Here is a 25,136-nt window from a genome sequence, read left to right on the forward strand (position 1 = left end):
GTTTTCAGTTGCATAAAAATAGGAAAACACCCCACACCATTAATATTTTGCTATAGTGTGTCAGAATGCATTGAAAAGTTATTATTATAATTAAGTTAGGGCCTCTTTTCAATTGGTCCTCTTTATACTGTGGCACTTGAAGTCAAAGTCCTGTCCCAGTTCCAGATAGCTTATTGGGCTACCGGTATTATACAGCTATCTGTAACTATTGGCACAAAAGGGAATGATGTGCCTAGCATCTCATGTAACCACATTTAATTCCCCAATATAATGATCAGGCACTGATTTACAGCTAAGTTGATTAGGGGCAACGTTGGGAAGGTGGGTTTTAGGAACAAATTCAAGAATCCAGGGCAGTATTACACGATAAGAGGCAATGGATAGAAAGAGATATAAGGATACAGGAGCTCTAGTGAAGCAGGCAGCAGTAACTGAGAGAGGCAGGAAAGACTGTCACTAAGCAAAAAACCTAGGTACCTCAGAAGGCTAGAGATAAGAGTAGAAAAGGCAATGGGTATGTGATGTTTACAAATCAGTACCACTTTATCTTGGGATTAGAAAGCAAAACCCGGGGCAAACCAGAAAGTGGGAAAGAGGGAGAACAATTGTAAAGGGTATTTAATTGCCCCCCAAACCATGAATTCCAAATGAATTTATTATTTTCCCTTCTGTTTATTTCAATTATTGATTGATTGATTGATTGCATCTAGGTCAGCACAGTATACTTTTGATAAAGAGATGGACAAGAGGAATGACACCCTGGTGACTGAATTCATCCTCTCAGGCCTGACTGATGGACCACAAATGAAGGCTCTGTGCTTCGTAATGTTCTTACTGATGTACCTTGTCATCCTGATAGGGAACCTTGGAATGATTGTGCTAATCAGGTCTGCCTCCCAACTTTGTACCCCTATGTACTTCTTCCTCAGCCATATGTCCTTCTTAGATCTTGTCTATTCCTCAGCTGTTGCCCCTAAAATGCTGCTGAATTTGTTAACTCAGAAGAACAATATCTCTTACATGGGATGTGCCGCACAGATGTTTTTCTTTGTTTTCTCTGCCAGTACAGAATGTCTCTTGCTGGCCGTGATGGCATATGACCGTTATGTGGCCATTTGTAGCCCATTGCTTTATATGGCCCTCATGTCACCAAGAGTCTGCTGCCAGCTAATGGCAAGCTCATATCTCTTTGGTTTTGTGAATGCAATGACCCAGGCATTTTCCACCTTTAGGCTGTCTTTCTGCAGTTCCAACATCATCAATCATTTCTTCTGTGACATTCCTCCACTTTTGGCACTATCATGCTCTGACATTCACATCAACAAAATAGTGCTCTCTATATTTGCTATGTTCCTGGGCCTATTCACTTCAGCAGAAATACTCCTTTCCTATGTTTTCATTGTCTCCACAATCCTACAGATCCACTCTTCAGAGGGAAAACGAAAAACATTTTCAACCTGTGCCTCCCACCTCATGGCTGTCAGCATATTTTTTGGAACCACAGTATTTATGTATCTGCGGCCCAGTTCCAGCTACTTCTCAGACCAGGACAAGTGGGCCTCCATGTTCTACACAGTGGTCATACCTATGATGAACCCTCTAATCTACAGTCTGAGAAACAAGGAAGTGAAGGAAGCCCTGAAAAAGATTCAACAGTGGAAATTACTTGGGAATTTTCAGGTGAACTAAGACACTTTGTTAGAAGAACCTGCTGTCTAATTAACTAATCAAGATCATTAAAAATAAGTAAATCCACATGAGGAAAATATATGCTATTATCTAAAATTTTAGAATAGAAATTTACCTTTCTTGATAAAAAAATGCTATTCTTGGTGGTCAAAGAGGTAAAAGCAAACATCAACAAAAAAACGTATTTGATGTTCATATAATGTCACCCAACCTCATCCATGAAATATTGTAAAAGGAAAGGAAGGAAAACAAGGGGATAAATGAGTCAGCTCATATGACCTAGATATAGATTTTCTGGTGAAATTATAAATTTGTATGATAAAAGTAACTAGTGTTGACATAATGTAGCTCAGAATCTATAATCCAAACCAGCCCACTTTTCTCACCATTAGCTGAATGAAGGAGTAAGTTATGGCCAACAAGTCCTATTCAGGGCCAGTTCCTTAAGCTTATTCATGTTAATGATCAATAAAGTTGCTGTTTCAGTCATGTATATGCTGTGAAAACTCTCCTTCTCTTGGGCTTTTGCCTCAGAGTTGCCAAAAGAGGGTTTCTTTAGAAAGCATGTTGTCCAACATTCTCAAATCACGGTCAAGGTAAGTCTACCTTCTCATGTGTCCTATTTGTGTAGCTGTAAACAGTTGTCCCTTCTTGAGACCTCACGTTTCCTTATCTGTCTGAAGACTGTACTCAGAATATTTGTTGCAGCCATCAATACTAAAAGCTTTTAAATTAACATCAAATGGACTCATTCTTCTATGCATCTCACCAGAGCAAGTGTAGGCTTGCAACATTCAGCTAAATCTTATACCTTAAGTTACAGCATTTTCATTCCCATTTTGGAAGTCTAGCACAACCAGCACCAGCAGTATATTGGAGAAGATAACCTCCTAAAATATATAGCCTTATTTCTCCATGTTTCTAAGTATGTGTGTGTGTGTGTGTGTGTGTGTGTGTGTGTGTGTGTGTGTATATATATATATATATATATGCTATTTTTGTGTAACTCCAGGAGTTGAGACCTGATGCTGGCTACTATTACAGATATGAAGCCTGATTTTCATTTACACAAAAATTATCTACACCATTTACTGGCCTTAGCATAAAAGAGATTGAGGCCTTTTGTCCTTGCTCATTAACTCATTATCCTAGCTAGCTACTGTGTTATGCAATCAATCATGATTCACTCAGGGACCAGCTAAGTACATGGTAGTTAATGAGCAAGGATTAACACCTACACAACCACAAACTAAGGAGCGGAAAGAATCAATACAGAGCCGGGAACTGCTTCTGTCCCAAGACAGAGACATTCAGTTGCACAAGCACCCATGTCACGAGTGTTCCTGTCAGCAGCTAGGGGTGCAGGGCCCCAGAACACCCTTGCACCTATCTCTTTAACATCTGGCAGGCTTTGTGGATGCAGCAGGGCCTAGCAGCCAGTCCTACAGTACTTCTCCTGCCCCCCGTGCCCCAAGACAGACACAGTTCCAGAAGCACCCATGACATGAGTTTTGACTGTCAGCAGCTAGAGGTACAGGGCCCCAGAACCCAGAAGCCCCTGCACCTATCTCCTTGAAATCTGGCAGGCTTGGTGGCTGCAAATGTCATCCAAATCAGGCCAAAAATTACCAAGTTATAAGCTGTTTTGTCCTTTCCCATTATAGCCTATGGGTGAAATCTTGAAACAGCGATGAAACGTCAAAACATTTGACTTGCCTCATTTTGTTTCGAGGCTGTTTCGACTATATCTGTTCCATTTTATTTTGCTGTTTTGACCTTGAAATGGGTCAAAACAGCATTGAAACAAAACTGGTGGTGAAATTTCACACAGCCCTAGTGCTTGCACCACCTCTGGAGGTAGTCTGTTCCAGGCCTTGGGGGCTCGGACAGGAAAGAAGTTCTTTCTTATGTCCAGCCTGAAATGGTCTTGGAGAAGTTTGTGACCATTTGACCTTGTCATCCTTTGGGGCACTCTGGTGAACAGGCATTCCCTCAGATTCTGATGCTTTGCCCCAAAGTTTGGTGTCATCAGTGAACTGGGCCAGTCTGCTTCTGATACCAATGTCTACATCATTAATAAAGATGTTAAAGAATATAAGCTCAAGTACAAAGCCTTGGGGGACCCCACTCATCATGGCACACCACGATGATTTACTTCCATCTATTACCACTCTCTGGGTCCAACCTCAGAGCCAATTCCCCAACCATGGGACTGTGATGTAGCCAAGGCCGCAGTTGGCCAATTTTTCCATGAGGAAATCATGGGACACCACATTGAAGGCTTTTTAAAAATCAAGATATATGAAGTCAATTTCTTCTCCCTTGTCCAGGTGATATGTCATATGGTCATAGAAGGAGATAAGATTGGATAAGATAAGATTGGTCAGGCAAGACCTACCTCCAACAAACCCATGCTGGCTATCTTTCAGGATGTTGCTATCAGCCAGTTTGCCAAGAATGGTCTCTTTGATAATTTTTTTCCCCGGGATAGAGGTCAGGCTGATAGGCCTGTAGTTCCCCGGATCTACTTTCTTTCCTTTCTTGAAGATAGGCACCACATTGGCCTTCTTCCAATCTTCTGGCACTTCACCAGAGCACCAGGAGTTCTCGAAGATCCATGCCAGTGGCTGAGCTATGATGCCTGCCAGCTCCTTAAGTACCCTGGGGTGTAAACTGTCTGAGCCAGCTGACTTGAAGGTGTCCAGCCTCTCAAGGTATTCCTTCACATGGTCTACATTGATGAAGGGTAACAACTATCCCTCACCCTGGCTGTCCCATACCGGATTGAGCAGGGCTGTCCCTTGGGGCTGGTGAAAAACCAACGTAAAATACCCATTAAGCAGGTTGGGTTTTTCCTGGGCATCGGTTGTCAGTTGTCCCATTTGGTTTAGCAGGGGTCCAATGTTACCCTTGTTTTTCCTCTGGCTCCCCACATATCTAGGCAGGAGGCAGTTGGAGTTCAGTTTCAGCCTTGGCTTTCCTGCTTCACTCCCTACAGGTCCGGATCAGTGCAGAATACTCCTCCTTTGAGGTGGATCCAGTCTTCCATCCTTTATAGGTCTTTCTTTGTAGATGCAGGAGGTCCACAAGTTTCCTGCAGAGCCTTGGGGGCTGCTGTGCCCTTTTGCTGCCTTTCCTCCAAGATGGGATAGACATTGCTTGTGCTTTCAGGATTGCTCCCTTGAGGAGCAACCACTCATCCTGAACTCCCCTCCCTTTTAGGTCATGGTCCCTTAGGGCCTTGCCAACAAGCCTCCTGAGCTTGTCGAATCAGCTTTTCTGAAGTTGAGGATTTCTGCATTGCTGACTGACTTGCCAGCTTTATGGTGGATGGTGAATGTGATCGGCTCATGGTCATTTTCTTCCAGCTTCCCTTCAATTATTAGCTCACTGACTGGATTATCCCCCATTGCCAATACCAGGTGGAGTAGTGCTTTGCCTCTTCTCGGTCCATAGATATCTTGAGTCAGACAGAGCTCATCCATGCACATGAGGAAGCTTTGTGGCCATTTGCATTTGGCCGAGTGCTCTTCCCAAAAGATGTCTGGGTAGTTGAAGTTTCCCATGACAACCATGCACTGGGAATGTGCAGCCTCAGCCAATTCCTTGGTGAATTCCTCTTGATCCTGATTAGAAGCCTGTAGTAGACTCCTACCATTGCGTCCCCTGTGCTGTGGTCACCATGGATTTTAACCCAGAGGGCCTCCAGTCATCTACCCTGGATGTCAATGTCAGCTTCTAGGAACATGTAGCTTTCCTTGACATAGAGAGCTACTCCCCTGCCCCTTTTGTCTACATGACCTCTCCTGTACAAGGTATAGCCATCTATACCTGTGGCCCAGTCATAGGTGGAATCCTACCAGGTCTCCATTATCCCTATGAGATCGTAGTAACCCAATATGAAGAACCATAGGCTAGCAACAGGCTTTCAAGGAAGTAGAGGTGGAAATGTTCTAATTTTTTAGCTTTACTCTAAGTGGTCAAGGTTAAGTTGGGAGCAAACAGAACAAATGTTAGCCGTTTGGGAGAGTGGGGAGAGAGCCTGCTTGCACGACTCAATTCCAGCAGATAGGAGGGACTCTCACATGCCTCCCAGCATACCCCGTGGGCTTCTCAGGCTGCCAAAGAATCTTAAGTGGTGCCAAATGTCTGAACCACCCATGATTGACTGGCAGGGACATCATGGCCATTCATCTGGACCTGATGTGGCAGTGGCTCCTCATGGTCATGAGCCCTCAGTTGGCTGTCCTATGCATGCCCACCCAAGTCTGGGCTCTATGCGTATGTGTGTCTGCTATGCTCCAGATGGCCAGGTTCTGTGTGTGTATCCTGGATGCCTGGAGTCTGTATGTGTGTGTGTGTGTGTGTGTCTGTGCGTGCGCACGTGTGCGTGCACGTGTGTGCATGTGCATGTGTATATATGTGCCCTGGGCTCCTGGATTCTGTGTGTGTGTATACATTTGTATATGTCCCAGATTCCTGATGTTGTGAGTTTAGGGCTCTTGCTAAGTGCAAATAGTCAGTAAACGCAGTTCATACAGAGGTGACTCAATCTTTCTTCCCAGGACCCAAGAAGGTGTGATGACTTTGTGCTTCTCCCTCAGTGCCACAGTGCCACTGCCTCCAGCTTTTAAGCCCTGGATCTTTTGTCAGCCACCAGCCAAGCACCTTCTTTCCCTCTGTTTGTCTGTCTGTCTGTTACAGCCACCAGCCAAGCACCCTTTTTGTCCCTCCCATCTGCCCTTATCCCTCTGTCTGTCTGTCTGTCTGTCTGTCTGACTCGTGTCTCCATCTCTCGGGCTTTCCCTTTGGCTCCTTCCTCTGGGAGGCTTTTAGCTTCCTATGGCCAGACAATTATCTGTATCAGCTGACCCAGTCCTTCAGGCAGACCTGTAATCAGGTTTCACTGCCTGTGGGTTCCTACAGCCGGGAGCGTGCAAGCTGCTGTAAGCTTCTTCCAGTCATCCTGCTACACCTGTTTTGTGTGTGTGTGTGTGTGTGTGTGTGTGTGTGTGTGTGGTGTGTCCCAGATGCTAGAATTGGTGGTGGCGTGAGTGTGTGTGTGTGTGTGTGTGTACGTACATGCCCCAGACAGCTGGTTTCTGTGTCTGGGTTCTCTGTGTCTGTGTATGTATGTGAGAGTGTGTGCACACCTTGGATGCCTGGGTTCCTTGTTTTTGTGTGTGGCCTGTCCCAGTGAGTGGATGGACTACCCTACCTCAACCTGAGTGCTCCTGCACACCTGTGGAACTGGCCTGGGACTTCTCTGGGGCCCTGAACTTAAGCCAGAGACCACCAGTGGCTGGAGGTAGTGAGCAGGCCCAGGAAGGTAGGCAGAGTTAATGTCAGCCCTAGCAGCAGGTCTCAGACAGCCTGGTCCCCCTCCCCTCATCAGTCTTCCATGTGGATAATCATTAAGCTAAGAGCATGCTAAATATCAAAGTGGGCAATTATATCCTTCCCCACAAGCATACCCCAGCTTACCAAGGAGTCACATTAGACCATTTCCTCACTTATAAACATCATGCTCAGAAGGTCACAAGTAACAATGTTTAGGTAGCACAAGATGGTGTGCTGAATTCAAAGTGCTCAGAACCCACTGCACTTGCAACAGTATATGATTACTATTTTCCTGTATGTTCCGGAAGTTGTCACACTAGAAAGATTGAGACTTTATTTAACAGTGCACAAAGACTCATAACAGGCTGCAGAACTTACACTTGCACAGATATATTCCCTGCACTGTAGGGCATTAGAACAAGGGCATAAGAAGACAGACCATAACCACTCCCCTGCTGCCAGGGTTCTCAACCTGTGAGAGCCCAGCAGACCGGGAACTGTGGCCTTGCAAGTTGCCCTAAATTTAGATTAGGGGTAGAGTAAATGGAAATTAAATGATCCATCAGAGTAATCGAGTTTGAAATCTATTCCTATCAGCACCAAACGACTTTTTCACTGGGCACTACCTTGACCGAGAAGTGTGGGTCAAGCTGAACAGACTGTTTGATGCTTCAAAACAACAGCTTGAATAGTCTCCTGTGACAATGTGGTGTCCAGCAATCTGCATAACACTTAATTGAAAGCTGACATCTTTACAAATACCCAGACAGAGTAGAAAGAATCTGTACGCTGAGTGATAATACCAGACTGTGGCTCTTAACTGGCCAGAGGGAACAAGGTGGGTAGGTGGGGGGTTGGAAACAGGGGCTTTTCTGACTCTAGTCAGTGACAATCAAAGATAGACAGCTCTGGCTAAGGCTAAAGGGCCATCCTGGAAGGGGGCTGAGCAGGTTGCCACAAAGCCCCATTGGTTATCAGCAGCATGTGACCTACCATGAGTAGTGATGGGATCTGGTACAGATGTTCATTACTATGCTTTATCCTATAGCACAAGTTTGTATCCATATCCATCCAGGGTTATCTCTAACCTACTGTGCTGAAGTCTGTACCATATCCATCCAGGGTTATCTTAGAGTGGGATCCACCATTTTCAAGTGTTCTATGCCCTGACTATCAGTTCATTTACAGCTGGAAAGCCCTTTCTGCATATCTACTGCATAATAAGTATAACTTCTGTATCTGGCCATAAATGCAAATTAGTGACATGAATAACATCTAGATAAGCTTTAAAAATAATTCTGCATATAGCCAGTGCACCACTAGAGAGCACAGAATCCCTTACCAATTTTTAGTTGAGTTAACAATCTTTCTTAACACTGTAAAATTAATCTCCACTCAAAAGTTGTATCCTACAAGTTGCATCATACTAATGTGAGGACCTGTTTGTGTAGTCTAATGGGAGAATTTTAATTTACTGTGACCCTTTTATGTCTGTCCTGTGCCCAGAAAAGCATAATAATAGATGCATTTGAAACAATAGCAACAACAACAAAAAAGAAAAAGAAAAAAAAAAAGAAAATTAATAAGAATGACAAACAACACTGACACCTCTGTAATTACTGTCATTGATACCCCAGAGATAATACATTATCAAATCCCTCCAGGTTTATGTCTCAGTAGTCCTAAACTTGAACATATTCATAACTTCCTTCCCACATAAGTACAACCTCTGAAGTCAGGAAAGGAATGTTATTCTAAGACACGGGTACATTGGAAGAAGACCGAGGTTTGTGCAGAATGCTAAAGTGATGTTGTCTTCTAGGTGCTCTGTTCTTGGAAAGGATTGCCAGGGTGATGTATTTACTAACTGTTTGGGTAGTAGGGATCTTGTCTCATGTTACATTTAACACATGTTAAATGCACTTAAAAGGCTAGCATGTGAGTGTTTAAGCAGTAAAATATATATTTAAGTGTCATCATAGTGTAGCTAAATTAGGACTTTTCTGGTGAGAAGTATTTCCAGGTCTTATTACATAACACAGGTTAAGTTAATGCCTGACTGTTCTACCAAGGTATTACTATCAGGAGGCTCTAATGTAACTGTTTGCCAATCCCAGTTCCCACAGCACACAGTTGTCAACCTGTTCCAGTGTGCTGTGGCAGCGGGGACCAACAAGCTAGGGTGGGGTATTTGACCAGTCACATAAAGTTCAGTCAATTGATCAGTCAAATATCAGTCAAAAGTTGTCAAAAATTGCCAATAGTTCCAAATAATACACAGAAAAAGCACAATTTTTCCATTAAGAAATGGGTCAAAAAACAATTTAAAAATCATATTTATGTCAGAAAACGACAAAAAATATAGGTTTTTTTGTAAAATTGCTATAATCTTTGGTAAAAAAAAATATGCAGTCAATTGACCGGTCAATTGATAATATTTGATTAGTCAGTTGACCAGCTTGCCAACCCTACAGTAAACAGCTGTTTGTTGCTCCTAGCTCCCACAACACACCACAAAGCAATGTGTGTCAATGGCTCTGACTTCAATGGCTCTGGTGCTTAGGACATGTTTTAGTTAGATTGATTGCAGCAAGCATTACTATGCAACTGCTCAGAAAACTTTCTAAGGCATAGTAATGCTTACTACAGCCTAAATAAAACTTGCCTTAATGATAATATGTAACAAGGCTCTTTGGGCATTGTTAGCTGGATATGTACCAAATTAGCACAATTGAGAGCTGACTGGAACATTTTTAGGTTACACAAGTTAAAGGTGTAGCAAATGAACTGAAAAGGAGATTGCCAGATGAATCTTTTTTTTTTAATTAATTTATTTTTTTTTTCCCCCCAGCCCATAGTTCATGAGTTCAGCACATCTCCACTATAATCTTTCACATTTTCTGGACTAAGTATAATTTTCAAAACACATTCATAATTTTGAGTAGAAATCCCAGTGATGGTTAATGAAATTTGATCTCAGAGATCACTAAAGTAGTTTAGAAAATCCCATGTAGTTCATGGGCCTTTTCATACCACAACTTTTCTATTATACATGATACAGCACTAGTAAGGTATATGGATATCACTTCTATCATATATGAACACTGGCATTGATGTCAGCCTTAGTAGGATATGGCAGTGTGAGATTTAAAGAAAAAATAAAGGGAGCGGGGGGATAATTTTGTTTGTGCAATGTTAAGGATAGATCTATAAAAAGTTAGAAAGTTGAAAAGTTAAGGCTCTCCTAATAACATATGCAAATTACATGCTCACATGTTTGCACGTGCGTGTGTGTGCACACACACACATATATGTATTTTCTTATCTTGTATCTTATAAAGTTATGTAAACCTCTAAATCAATAATTCTCAACCTTTTTGTACTAGGACCCATTTGACAACGTTGATGACCTGTCTTAACCCAATGCCCTCACTCTGGACCAGCTGCCCCTAACCCCTAGTCCCCAGTGCCCCAGTGTGTTGGGCAGGGGGTGGGTATGTGTAGCAAGGGGTGGGTGGGTGGGGCAGGGGGGTGGGCCTTGCTGACTGGAACTCTACCAGCCTGCAAAGGAAAAGCCATGGTTACCCACATTTTTCTCTTTTAAGGGAGAATCCATTTTTAAAATTTGTTCACTAGGTTCACATATATTCTTGCAACCCACTTTTTGGTTGCAATCCATAGGCTGACAAATGTTGCTCTCAATGGGACGGTGTACATTCATTTAGATTTCTAACTGTGCTAATCAAGGTCACAATGTTGTATTTCCACTGCAGGCAGTGGAGCTATTATTTTGAGCTAAACAGTGATCAGTAAACATCACTATGGGTGGAAACATGAGGAATTTATGTTTCATACATTTTGCTTTATACTGCTAATACTAATACATTTTAAATTTAACTTAGCAGCTTTTTGCATTTATTTTCCTTCCTTCTTTCCTTCCTAGAATATCAGGGGAGGAGGGGGAATGAAATTGGTTGTGTTTGAGAACATTTATTAGCTCCAGCTATGCTCTGAGATGAATGCCTTCCTCTGGCAAATGAGGTTACTTGCTAGGATTCTTAGGCTGGAGACAGATTCTTACAAAGCTAGTTTAACAGGAAAGATCCATTACTGCATCTAGTATATGTTTAACTGAAATCATAGTAACCTAGTGCTAGAGCCTCAGGCAGTTTAAGTAATTTCTGTGCCATGGACTCCAAGTGATTTATGCCTGTTGAGACTCTTGGTATATATGTTTAAAATGGGAAAAAAAAAAGAAAAAAAAAAGAAAAGAAATGTAGGACTAGAGACTCTGCTGGCACAAAGTAGCATAGCAATATGAATTTCAGTGAAGTTACACCAATTTATGCCAAAGGCAAATCCATCAGAGCTAGTTTCTTTCAGCTGGAAGTACATCATTCTGAAATGCATTCAAAGCCAGAAACATTCCCTATCACTAGTGCTTCCTCTCATTCATGGTGGAAGGTTTTAGTGCAAATGTGTTGGTGGTAGTTACAAGCCATGGTGTATGTCTGTCTGTTCAGTCCAGCTTCTGTCTCTCTCCAGCAGAAGATCTGCCACAAGGACATGTCTATGGCCAACCGCACTACAGTGACCAAGTTCATTCTCCTGGGATTCCCTAGCCAGCCTGTGATCCAGGTTATCCTCTTTCTGGTGTTCTCCACAATGTACAGCATGGTTCTTTTGGGGAACATTGGGTTGATGGTGCTGATCAGATCCAATTCCCACCTCCAGACTCCTATGTACTTTTTCCTTAGTAACTTGTCTTTTGTGGATCTCTGCTATTGCTCCGTGATTGTTCCGAAGATGCTGGTCAACTTCTTATCAGAGAGGAAGACTATTTCTTATGCTGGCTGTGGGCTACAGTTTTACTTCTTCTGCACCTTTGCTGACACAGAGTCATTTATCTTAGCCACCATGGCATATGACCGATATGTGGCCATTTGTAACCCACTGCTCTATACAGTTACCATGTCACAGAAAGTGTGTGTCATGCTAGTGTTGCTGTCCTACCTAGGAGGCACCCTAAGTGCACTGGTCCACACTTGTTTTGCATTCAGGCTCTCCTTCTGTGGCCCCAACATAATAAATCACTTCTTCTGTGACCTCCCACTGCTCCTCAAGCTCTCATGCTCTGACACAACCCTCAATGAGCTCCTGCTGTACACCTATGGCAGCTCTGTGGAAATAATCTCCTCTATCATTATCATCATCTCCTACATTTTCATAATCATATCAGTCCTGAAGATGCGCTCTATGGCAGCCAGACGCAAAACATTCTCTACTTGTGCCTCCCACTTGTCATCGGTCATCATTTATGAAGGGACTTTGCTCTTTATATATTCCCGACCCAGCTCTTGGTATTCACCCAATTCAGATAAATATATATCTGTCTTCTACACCATTGTGGTTCCTGTACTAAACCCGCTAATCTACAGCCTGAGGAACAAGGATGTGAAGGATGCCCTGAGGAAAGCTATAGAGAGTAAAGCCATTGCTCAGTGAATCTTTTGATTCACAAAGTTAAGACTTACCAGTCAGGAAGAGCAGGAGGAGGAGGGGGTGGGTTAAGCCATTGTGCTATATCCTGTAGCAACAGATCTGGATGCAAAAGAGTTTAAGGAAGCTTGGGCCATGCAAACAGAATCTCATGTGATATCCATGTATTTAAAGACAAATAGGGGGTTTGTACATGATGCAAGGGTTTAATTCTCCAAAAATCGAAGGGGTGTTTTTTTTTTTAAAACACTACTTCAGTTTAGGGCAAAGTAAACCCCCGTGTCCTATATACCCATGTCAGAGCCTGATCCTGACCTGCCTCTCCAGCGACAAGGAGGGAAGAGTGAGCTGCTGGCAGGCAGAGCACTCCCTGAGCTGTGGGAGAGGGGCTGGTGCTTCCCTCTGTGACAGCGAGAGGGCCCTCAGGCGGCACCCACCTGCAGGCACCCAGCTCAGGCAATCCCAGGAGGCATCACAGTCATGAAGGGAAGCACCAGCTCGTCACGCAGCTCAGGCAGGCAGGAAGGTTCTGGCGGGGGGACAAAAAAAATAAGATCAGGTTCACCGCTTTATTCCCACCCTCTGTGGAGCCTGCCTTCCCAGGCTGTTGTTGGGCTGCCTGCAGGGGCTCCCTGCACAGCCCCTGAGGAGCATGGGGTCTGATGCTTCCTTCTGCAGTTGTAGGGTTTAGAAACTAAAACTCCTCAGAAGTGTTTTACTTTGCAGTGCCCCAAAGTCGTTTTCTGCTTCCCAACGTCATTTAACGCACATTACACCACCGAATGTGCTACAGCGTCTGAAATTAATGCACATTAAACCACTGTATGTGCAAACAGCAATGCCATTAAAGTAGTGCAAAAGGCTTTAAACCTGCTTTAAAGTTTCATCTACAAATGCCTATTGACTCTTTGATGTAGAAGGAACCCTCCGTATGTTGTGGAAAGACAATAAGGTGTATAGGATGGTCCACTGCTTAGGGTATTAGGCAGAGGAGCAGCAGACTTGGACTCTTCTTTTAGCTCTGCCACAGATTTTGTGTTTGACTTTGAACAAGACACTTAAAGCCCTCTGTACTTTGGTGCTGTTACTCCCAGTGGTTATCCAATGAAAGATGCCCATCACTTCTACCACTTTGTCATTGTCACAACCCAATGATTTTAGTGCCTCGGCACGGTGGAATTTTCCCGCCACATGAGAGTCTCTGTGCACAGCAAAAGTTTTCTGCTGCAACAGAAAACTCCGGTGCAAGAGAGTTACCGCCATTCGTATGCAAATTTGTGTCCCACTATTGGCCAGTTCTAAATTATTCCTACGTGGCGGCTAGCGATTGGCTTTCTTGCCCCATAAAAATTTGTGCAAATTTCGCCCCAATCGGAGAACTTTGAGCACGCTGCAGAGTGCCTTTGAAGATTCCTGACTTGTGGCTGAGCTGGTCGATAGCCTGATCACCTATCGATCCTTCTCCCTGTCGCTGAGCGCCATCCCTCGACGTACCCTTTCCCTGCCGGCCTGATTCGTGTACAGATTCGCTGGCCTGAGCCTTGCCAGCTGGAGCAACTCATGTAGTTGTTTAAGCGACCGGACCACCTGCGTCGTGGCTACTAGCTGCGTAAGTAAAGCTTTTTTACAACCAATACGCTTTGTCTGCCTCTCCATTCACCAGCCTGCCCAACGACCGAGTAATTTCTAAATCACCTCAAGTTGGCTCCGGCTGTCTGAGACAGTCATCTGTTCTGCAGGCATAACATGTTGTATCCATCTCTCTCTGGATTGCTAACCTTTGCCTTTTTCAAGAAATAGCAAGGTTTTTGGAGGGACAATGTATGTCAGCTAGAAAGGCTGGGATGTGATGCCTTACGCCGATTGGTCACTACTTCCAAATTGGAAAATAAATGTTCTCATCCACTTCAATTATAGGTTTCAGCTGCAACTAGCTGTAGATCAAGGATATTTTCCATGATACTTAAAATATCATCTTATTAAATGGTGGGAACTAATTTTATTCAATTTTAAAATTTTGTGATCCCCCTGTGAATATTTCTGAGACCATGTCCGCACATGCAGGCACATGTGGCTTGTGGTGCCAGAAATCTCTTTGTGGCACTACAACCCACATGTCTTTCACTTTAAACCATATACTGCACTGCTAATTTGCAGTGTAGGAGCAAAATTTACAACGAGGATTGTCCAGTTGCAAAAACAAACAAACAAACAAAAAAAACCCAGTAAAAAAAAGTAGGGCAAAGCACATGTAAGCAGCACGTGCCCAGACAAACATGAAGATGGGGAAGCTGCCATCCCAGGCCTATTTGCTTCCTTAAGCCCACACACTATGGAGCCCCTGTGCTGAGGCACACTGCGCCTTGCGACCAGGAAGAAGGCATCCCTGGTCTCCTTGCTCCCCTGTCTTCACCTGCCACTTCCTGGCTGGCTGGGGTGTAGGGTGCCTCAGCATGGGGACTGCCTGCCAGGTAGGCCCACACTTAGACACTCTGTGCCTCAGCCAGCCCCACCCCCATAGTACATGAAACTCAGCTAGGAGAAAAGAGTAGCTGGGCCTGGGCAGTTTGGCTGAAGCAGGACAATTTGTCCCTCACCAAACTGCAAGTGTAGAGGTGTGCAACACAGCACAAAGTAGCAGCACAAATTCGTGCTGCTGCAAGCTCCTGGTCATCTGGACATGGCCTGAGAAGCTTAACACAGAAATTGAATATTATGCTAATGAATAACATGTGTTGCAACACTACATTGGAATGAATGACAATTCTAATATAATAAAAGGCTTAGTCTGTCTGTCTGTCTGTCCATAAAGCTGTGCATGTCTGTCCACAAAGCTGCGCATGTGCTGCTGAGAGGGCGGGCTGCAATTGGCTGGGTGGCCCAGACTGCATGGGCCCAGGTCTGCACCTATGCCAGGGAAGTTTGGCAGCTGGGAATACACCCCAGCCATCTGAGCAGTGGGGCATCCCCATGCCTCCTTGCCTGAGGGTGAAGGGGGGATCACAGTGGCGGCACCCCTCAGAACAGCATGCAGGGAGAGGGAGGCAGCAGGCAGGGAGGGAAGGAGGGGAGCGGTGAGGCATACCAATGTGGGCCAGACAGACCTGAAAAAGTGGAGGGGGAGCAGGGGAAGTGGGGTTGAACCCAAGGTGGCAGGGGGGAGAGAGGGAGTGAGGTCAGACTCGAAGTGGTGGGGGGGAGGGCAGAGGTGGAGGGTTGGATCTGAAGTGGTGGGACAGGGCTAGGGATAGAGTGGGGCTGGATGAGGAGTGGTGGAGGGGTGTGGAGCAAGGCTGGACCCAAAGCAGTGAAAGCGGGTGCAGCAGAGTCAGATGAGGAGGGGGGAGAAGGGGGGCCCAGGGCTGGATTCAGGGCTCCAGCTCCACCCCCCCCCCCCCCCCCCCCATCATTCTTGATGAGCAATTTCCTAGTAAATTAATAAAAGTCAATGGCAAAATATAATCAACATTCATAGCTGCCTGCTCCCCCATCTCCATGTGCTGTAGGGCCCGTGAACTGGGGCATAGTGTGCTGGCTGCTCCCCTATCTCTGCACACTATGGAGTCCCTGCTCTGAGGCACCCTGTGACCCAGCCAGCCCTCCCCATCCCTCACCTGCAGCACATGGACCCTGGTTGAAGCATCATGCTGGGCATGAACATTGCATGCCTCCTGAGGCTGGGGCGTCACAGCGACTGCCCGCAGGTGGTGGTGGCAGGGGCATGGCAGCGGTAAACAAACAGCTTCCACAGACAGCTGCAGCAGTGGTGGCAGTGGGGAGGGGGTGGTGAGCACCAACTGGTGATCAGCGACCACCCACAGATGCCACCAGCAGTGTCGGCGGCAGCCAGTAGTGATCAGTCACTGCCAGCAGATGCTGCCAGCCATGTCAGCAGTGGAGGAGGGTGTGTGTGTGGCAAGTGGCAACCACCCTCAGGTGCTGCCAGCAGTGTCTGCAGTGGCCAATCTCATAGAGTGCATGTGAACCTGCGTGCACCTGCTATGCATTGCCAGTGATGCTGGGGGCTGGGAGGAGATGGGCATAGGTAATTTTCCCACAGCGGGCACATCCAGACATACATGGACGTTTGGTTCCCTGGGGACAATTAGCAGCTGCGCACCTTGTGCTGAAGCTACTTGTCCACAGGGAACGCCTGTGCTAAATGCAATTGGTGCACAGCAAATTACTCCAGGGGAGGTAGGGGAGGCTGGGGCCAGCACTGTGTGGGAAGTGGAAAGAAAGATGACTGGACTGAAAAGACTCTTGCCAAGTTGCTGTAGAGTTCTGTGTAAGAAGTTGAAAGAACAAAATTTGAGACATGTCACTGGAGAAAGAAAATATTTCAGGTTTTTTGCTGGAAAATGATGCTTGGACAATACATTTTTCAAGGACAGTTTGGTTTGACCCATGTTGGGTGCGTTCAGATGAGTACGCACATGTCTCTGGCCCCGTCTCAAACCCCTTCAAGACAGGGCAACAGGCACGTGTGGGAATGAAAAAATGTTGCAATGCGGGAAGAAAATTATACCCCTGGAAATCCCCCCAAGGCCCCTGATCCCAGCGGTGCCTGGCCCCATGTGGGCCTTACAGAGGAGTAGCCCCTGTGGGGGCCAATTGGCCCCTGTTCGGGGGCTGTAACCCCTGTGTGGCTGCAGTCCCAACAGCCAGTGCTTTAACACTGTAGATATATCAATAAAACATTGCCCAAATGATCGCTGTCTCTGTCTCACTCTCTCTCTCTTTATAGTGGTCTTTTGTTTTACTTGTGGAGGAACATGGATTTGGGGGTATTTTACAGAATGACTGGGATTCATTTTATGAAGGATTTTTCAGTTTTCCAATAGAGAACACCAGAATTCCTGCTAGGGAGGCTAGTGGCCAGACCCTGCCTGCTCAGAGCTGGCACCTTGGACCCTGCTGGCTGTGGCTGACCTCGCCAAATAGGGCCAGGAGGACATGCTTTGACAGTACAAAGCATGCCACCACACCCAGAACATCTTCTGGGTGATAGTTACCCAGGTGGCCAGGCAGGGGCACACATGGCAGTAGTGCCACACAGAGGCCACCCCTGAAGCCACAGCCCACTGGCAGCTGGCCCAGAGGGGCAGATGCCTCATCCCAGTCTGGCAGGTGTGCAGCAGGTTGCAGCCAGGCAGCAGCCCCCACTTCCAGACCACTGCAGTGGGTAGAGGCTGCAAGGAGCTCTCAGGGCTGCTTCAGCAGTCCAGCTGGCACAAGGGATCGTGTCCCCAGGTACCAATTGGCTAGGCCCCAGAAGCTCCTGAGAGCAAGTAATCCTGAGCTACTTGCCAGGGTAGCTTTTTGTACTGCTGGGGCCAGGACAGGGCAGCTTTTTATATCACTGGGGACAGCACAGGAGCTGGCCCTGGGCTCTATCTCTCCCTGGCTGCAGATCTGTGAGGATCCAGGCAGGGTTATTTTGCCCCAAGTGGAACAATTTGCTCCTCAACAAAGTGCATGTACAAGCATGTGCACTGAGCCAAAAAGCTCCAGCTCAAATTTGCACCACTTCTATTTGAGCTGCTGCAAGCCCACGGGCTTGTATGTGTGGATGCACCCAATAGGCATCAAAGGGGCTTGAGATGGGGCAAGAGGTACATCGACACTCATCTGGACAAGCCCATTGTGTGTATTTTGTGCTGGTTTAATTTCCTAAGGAACAATGTCAAGTAGCACCAGTCAAAGTTCTTACCAAAATTTATCACACCGTGAACTAGAAAATTCTTTCCACAAACTAGGCAAATTCCTGGCAGTTCCAAACTAGGTGACAGAATATTACAAACCTGTAAATTTATAATTTACTTGTAACAAGAGCCAAGCAATATATGGACATTTTTACATGTGCTCTGGGGTGGTTCTAATTAAAGCACCTTGAGTCACTCATGTATCAGAGTGTATCAGAGTCCCTGAATTTCAAACTGGTGGCAGAGGTGCTTTAACTAAATGTCATAGAACAAGCTTCAGTTAAAGCACCCCTGCCACCATTTTGAAGCTCAGAGAAACTGATACATGAGACACAGGCTTGCTGTAGCATGCTAGTTAATATGATCCAGCAGACTTGATTAATCGAGTCCGCTCTGATGCACTGCAAGATTGTAAGATTGTAAGATTTATTCAGCAAAAACTACAGATTTATTGAAACGACAATATTTGTAAATTTGTGTCACTCTTATAGAAGTGTTCCTCTTTAAAAAAAAATGAAAATAAAACTGAGAAGTCAACACAGTTTATTTAAAGTTTCTTGGATGGAAGAATTTCAGTTTCTGATAAAAATGTGCTTCCCTCAAAAATAGGTTTAAATAAAAAAAAACACAATATGCTTTAATTTAATTAAAATGTTTACCTTTGCATCAATCAAAGCCTTCCATTAGGCAGAAAATATATTTTCTCATACTTAGTGCCACCATGTTTTTTGTTTGCCCCAAGATGACTTTATATTACTGCTGCTTCATCTAGAACTAAAAGGAAACCAGAAAACCAACTATTTAGACTGTTTTATTTCTCACATCACATTATACAAGGAAATGCATAGTAGCATGTAATTGCTCGATTCATAAGGACTTTAATGGACCCAAAAGTATAATCATGTTGCAATCTGAAATCCTGCATTTGTCCTGCAGTCTTATCCTGCCCTTAATATTGTGCCCTTTGGACTTAGGAGCAACCCTCCCCTTGAAAGTTAATGGGGCTTAAGTTTCCTTTGGGTGTAGAGACATGATACAGTTATTTTTTTGTAACTTGTACTGTCTGGTGCACCAACATCAGTTACACTTGTGTCTGGAGGGAAGAGATCAGCAGCTCTCCCGAGATACTGGCCTGAAGTAGGCACTGCCATCTGATTTGCTTTGGGGTGGTGGGAGAGGCAATAACAGAGGCTTTGCATTGAGCAGACAGCTCCCCAGAGATGAAATTCATTACACCTCCACACACACAACCTCCATACCAATGTAACTTAGCCTGGTGCATAGTTATATTTGAATTTTTAAGGGGAAAATTTTGCACAGCACATGCTGACTCATTCCAATTGAGAACTACAGACTGTGCATATCTTCTACATTTACAGTTCTGTAAGGACTGAGTACAGTAATGTCAATTGACCAAATCCTGCCACCCCTTACATACCTAAATGACATGTTTACAGGCACATGAGGGCAGTTTACTGCACTTAAGGCAGTTTGCCATTCCACTTCATGTGTGTCAGCCCACAGTCATATACTAAGCCTGTTGAACAGAGCTGTCCCACACAGATCCTTCACTCAGCTGCCTCCTGCGGAAGTTAGAGCAGAGTCTGTATAATGTGTAACTTAGGGACAGGTCACTAGAGCACTTGATTGGAGATGGAGATTCAAGTAGCTCATGGGTGAGAACATTTAAAATCTGTGTCTTTGGTTCCTTGGTCATGAATTCCAACATGTAGTGAGCTGGAGTAAATAGGGAGAGGGGCCTTTTCATCTTCCATTTCAGTTCTGAAAGTCATACAAGCAGAGATATTGGATCTTGTCCTGTGGTCACACAAAATTCCAAAGTGTGAATAATGGCTTATTTGACCTATGGGTGGAATCCTTCTCTGCATCTAAAAGGCAATTTTTGAGCTGTGTAAGTACTGTTTTCGCCACCTATACACAATTTTACTTCCCTTCCAGTGTTGGAGCACAAGGATACATATGTAAACAGTGCATCTGTAGCAAGCTGCACACTGGGTGGATACATGCTTGGTAGGGGTGTGCGAAGTAGACCATATTCAATTCAGATTCGGATTTGGCTCAATTTGAGGGACAGTGATTCGATTCACTGATTCAGATCACTGTCCTGATTTGATTTGGCCAAATCTGAATCTGAAGATTTGATTCTGATTCAGAGAATCAGTGATTTGTCCATAGACACAGCTTTATATGGTTTTTGCAACATACCTTGAGGTACCGGGCATGGCTTGTGAATGCTGAGATGGTGGGGCAGATGGAGCATTCCAGAAGAATGCACCTCCCCTGACCATGTGCTCGGTGGTGGACCTGGAAGTGGACCAGAAGTACTTCTGATCCACTTCTAGGTCCACTGCAGAGAGCACAGGGCACCCTCCCCATGTCTCCCCAGCTCAGCGATTGGCCATGGGGGGACCCCAGGTCCCCCCCAGACCCAGGAGGCACCAGTTGCCAAACTGAGGGATGGGAGGGGTCCCGCGTACACCCCGGCAGCATACCCGGAAGTGGTCTTGAAGTACTTCTGATCCAGTTCTGAGTCCATTGCCGAGCATGCGGGGGACTCCCCCGTGCTCCCATGGGATGCTTCATCCACCCCACCACCTCAGCATTCATGAGCTGTGCATGGTACCTTGAGGTATGTAGAAAAAACATATAAAGCTGTGTCTATGGCCAAATCATCAAATGTCTCCAAATCAAACCAGAGGCTTCCGATTTCATTTGGAGAGCTTAATGAGTCTCCTGATTTGATTCGAATTCAGAGATTTAGCCGCTGCATCAGGACAAATCTCCTCTGAATTGAATCAGTGACTGAAGCTTCGCAGAGTCCAAAAGCTTGGCTACTTACTTGTACACCTTCTTGGTCTTAGTCTTGAAAATCTAATCCAAAAAAATAAAAGACATGACCAATGTGAGTTAGATTCCAGAAGAGAAGGAGGACTTCCGTATTTGAGCCTGAAGAATGGAGTCAGCTGCTCTCTTTCTCTTCAAGAAAGTCAGCCCCAAGTGCTGGCCTTGCTTACAGGAGGGTCAAAGCTTCCTCCAGGCACTGCTCTTCAGTCCTCTTTAAAAGGTCATCTCCTCAGTGAAAGGGCTAGTAGTTTAGTGTCAGAAGGAATGCTGGGGAGGAGACAGGGTGATGCCTGACATGTAGCATGGAAGCTAAAATCCAGTGTGGGCAAGTCAGACCAACACAGGTGCAAGCCACATTGGGTGCGGTATGGACCTTGGGGGTCTTGCTCCTGGGCAGATCTACAATTCTGAAAAGCGGATGCAGATGGTGTGGTGAGTCATCACATAGAACACAACACCGATTTTTCTCATATTAATAAAAAAATTAAAGCTTTACTAATATGTTAGGGCCCAGGGCTATATTATTCAATTTTGAAAAAAGGAAAAACAGGTGCGGCAAGTGGCAGGAGCTGGGCAGAGGAGCCTGCCCAGGGCAGGCATCAGGGACCCAAATGGAGGGCAGAAAATGTAGATGACCTCCTGGCCATTTGGGGCCAGGAGGACATGCTTCAAGAGTTGAAAGTAGGCAACCACAATGAGCATATCTTCCAGGTGGTAGCTGCCAGATGGCAAAGCAGGAACATCAGAAGACAAGGCAACAATGCTGCATGAAGACCAAGGCAGCCCACCAGCAAATTTACTTTTGTCCATGATGCAAACCAATGCTCAGGGGTGGAGTGCCCCACCATGCCCCACTACAAGGAGCTGGCTTGTATGGCTGTGCGAAGCTTCGGTCTCTGATTTGATTTGGCAGAGATTCAGCCTGATTCGGTGGCCTTATCTCCAAATCTGAATCAAATCAGGAGACCCTTTAATCTCTCTGAATTGAATTGGAGCCCTCTGAATAAATTTGGAGAGATTCAGAAAGATTCAGCGATTCAGACCTAGACACAGCTTTAAATGTTTTTGCTACATACCTCAAGGTTACAGGTGGCTTGTTAATGCTCTGATGGTGGGACAGATGGGGTATCCCACAGAAGCACAGGGGGCTCCCCAGCATGTTCAACAGCAGACCTGGAAGTGGACCGAGAGAACTTCCGGTCCACTTCTGGGTCCACTGGGGAGCACGCTGGGGGCCCTCCTGCACCCCCTTGCACCCCCCCTGGCTCAGTAAATGGTGCCTCCTGGGCCTGGGGGGGGGGCACCTGGGGTCCCTGAGCAGCCAATTGCTGAGCTGAGGGGGTGCAGGGGGGCTTCCGATCCAATTCTGGGTTCATCACCGAGCATGTGCCCACCCTCACCAGCTCCACCTGCCTCCTGCAGCCCAGGGCCTAGGATCTGAGATCTTCCAGCCAAGTTGGCTGTCCATCCACAAGACCTAGTAAGTCATACATAGGGTATGAGGAACTGGGAACTTCTCCCTTCTCCCCTGGCCTGGTCCTCCTCAGGGCCAGCTGGCATCCTTTTCTTCCAACTCTTCCAACCCCTCTCATCAGCCATGATGGGAACTACTTCTCAGCAGGGCCACGACAATCACCTCACCTTGTCAGCATCCCCTACTGAATGGAGCTGGTCCTGGCCATGAGGGAAGGGGGAATGTGCAAGTGGCACTGGGGCCATGCCCACCCTGATCAGTCTGCACCCCTGGCACCAGGGGCAGGGCACAGCTGGGAGGAGGTTGGCTGAATGATGTCACAGCTGCCCCCCCCCCCAGGAGGCCCCACAGGCTCACAATGTCTCCCCCTCTCCTAGGTCCAGGTCAACCCTTGGTGTCTGTCCCTCAGGAGGAGCACCTGCCCTCCTCTCCAGGGCATCCAGGCCCTCGGCATCATTGCCATGGCCCCCACACATGGGGTGGTCAGACCCAAGCCCGAGGCCTGGGTCGAGGCCACAGTGCAGCCAGCCCCTGAGCCCCTTCTCCCTGTTCCTCCTCCCTCTGAGTTTCCCTTGTACCTCTGGACCATCTTTGGTTCCCCTAATATGCATCTAAACCATTTGTATTGCTTTCTGGGTTAGGCTGGGTTTGTGCAAGGGTTGGGGGGGTAGGTGAATGGTGTTGGTGTGGTGGAAAGTGTTGTGTGGGGTATTGTGGCATGATGCATTGCTGGTGTTCAGGATGTTCTGGAGAGAGGGGAGGAGAATAAAATAGATCTTGCTTTCAACACAGCCACAGTGCCTATGCTATTGCAGTCCTAGCAGTGGGCAGGGATGGAGGTCCTTGAGCAGGTGGCCTCAAAGGGGTGAACCACAAGGTGGGCAGTGATGGTGTCCCACACTCTGGCTCCCACATGCCACTGCTGGAGTGGGTGGTACACTAGATCTCATGAGTCACAATCTTGGTTGCACAGTGGCCAGCTTCAACAGATTGCCATGTCCTTCAGTGAAAGTGAGCATAGATGGTCTTCTGCTACCTTCAGTGCTGTTGGGTAGGCATGAAATATGCTTTTGTCATACCTTTTAGTTGAGACCTCCTGGGGACTCAGAGGGAGCATCCACACATGCAAGCATGTGCATTTGCAGCAGGTCAAATAGAAGCAGTGCAAATTTGAGCCAGGACTTTTTGCCTCAGCACACATGCTTGGACATGCACTTTGTTGTGGAGCAAATTGTTTCACTTGGGGCAAAATAACCCTGCCTGGCTCCTCCTGGATCTGCAGCCAAGGAGAGCTAGAGCCCAGGGCCAGCACCTGTGCTGTCCTCAGAAGTATAAAAAGTTGCCCTGGAAAGTAGCTCAGGGCTACTAGCTCTCAGGAGCTTCTGGGGCCCAGACAATTGGTACCTGGGGACACTACCCCTTCTTCAATCTGGACTGCTGAAGCAGCCCTGAGAGTTCCCTGCACCCTCTATGCACTGCAGCAGTCTGGCAGTGGGGGCTGCTGTCTGGCTGTGACCTGCTACTCACCTGCCAGACCCGGATGGGGACTGCACTGCCAGTAGAGGCATCTGCCCTTCTGGGCCAGCTGCCAGTGGGCTGTGGCTGTAGGGTTGGCCTCTGTGTAGCACTACTGCTACGTGTCCACCTGCCCAGTCATCTGGGCAGCTATCGCCCCGAAGATGTTCTGGGTGAGGTGGCCTGCTTTGAACTGTTAAAGCCTGTCCTCCTGGCCTCATTTGGCCAGGAGGACAGCCACAGCCAGCTGGGTCCAAGGTGCCAGCTCTGAGCAGGCAGAGTCCTGCCACTGGCCTCCCTAGCAGGAATTCTGGTATTCCCTATTGGAAAACTCAAAAATCCCTCTGATAAAAAAAAAATCCCACAGTCACTCTGTAAAATACCACAACATTCATGTTTCTCCACTAGTAAAACAAAAGATCGCTATAAAGAGAAAGAGAGAGAGAGACAGAGACAGTGATCAGTTGGACAATGTTTTATTGATATATCTACAGTGTTAAAGCAAGTCTTTTATTATAATAATAAAGTGAACTCTAAATACATGTTTCATGAATTCATGAATATATATTTTGGTACCCTCCCACAGGGACTATGGCCCCCACGCAAGTGCTACAGCTCCCCAACAGGGAGTTTGGTCCCCACACAGGGGCTACAGGCCCCCAACAGGGGGTTTAGTCCCCACACAGAGGCTAAAGCCCCCCAAAAGGGGCTACGCCCCCCGATAGGGTGTTCAGCCTTCACACAAGGGCTACGGCCCCCCAACAGGGGATTAGGTCCACACACAGGGGCTATGGCCCCCCAACAGGGGATTTGGCCCCCAGCACAAGGGCTACAGGCCCCCAACATGAGGTTCAGTCCCCACACAAGGGGTACGCCTGCGCAACAGGGGACAAATGGCCCCCGTAGGGGCTATCACCCCCCCTGCAAGGCCCACATGCCCCCCCCCAGCCCCCCGATTGCTGCCCCACCTAGCCCCATGCCGTGCCAGCTGCTGCAGCTCCCTGATGGCTGCCCCCGCCAGCCCCACCCCCCACTCCCCCCCGCCCCCC

The 25,136-nt window shown here is 46.6% G+C and overlaps 2 protein-coding genes across 2 annotated transcripts; both read left to right on the forward strand.

Moving 5' to 3' along the window:
* Positions 1-738: 738 nt before the first annotated feature.
* On the forward strand, positions 739-1,689 carry LOC102382346 (olfactory receptor 1019-like). The gene has a single exon (XM_006036068.1). The coding sequence runs from the start codon at positions 739-741 to the stop codon at positions 1,687-1,689; it is 951 nt and encodes a 316-aa protein (XP_006036130.1).
* A 9,906-nt stretch (positions 1,690-11,595) lies between these two features.
* On the forward strand, positions 11,596-18,611 carry LOC102382592 (olfactory receptor 5I1-like). Its single transcript, XM_006036069.2, has 2 exons — positions 11,596-12,514; positions 18,547-18,611. Exons 1-2 carry the CDS (start codon positions 11,596-11,598, stop codon positions 18,609-18,611), a joined length of 984 nt encoding a protein of 327 aa, XP_006036131.2.
* Positions 18,612-25,136: the final 6,525 nt, after the last annotated feature.

This window comes from Alligator sinensis, unplaced genomic scaffold (genome assembly GCF_000455745.1).
Source record: "Alligator sinensis unplaced genomic scaffold, ASM45574v1 scaffold287_1, whole genome shotgun sequence".
NCBI classification, from domain to species: Eukaryota; Metazoa; Chordata; order Crocodylia; family Alligatoridae; genus Alligator; species Alligator sinensis.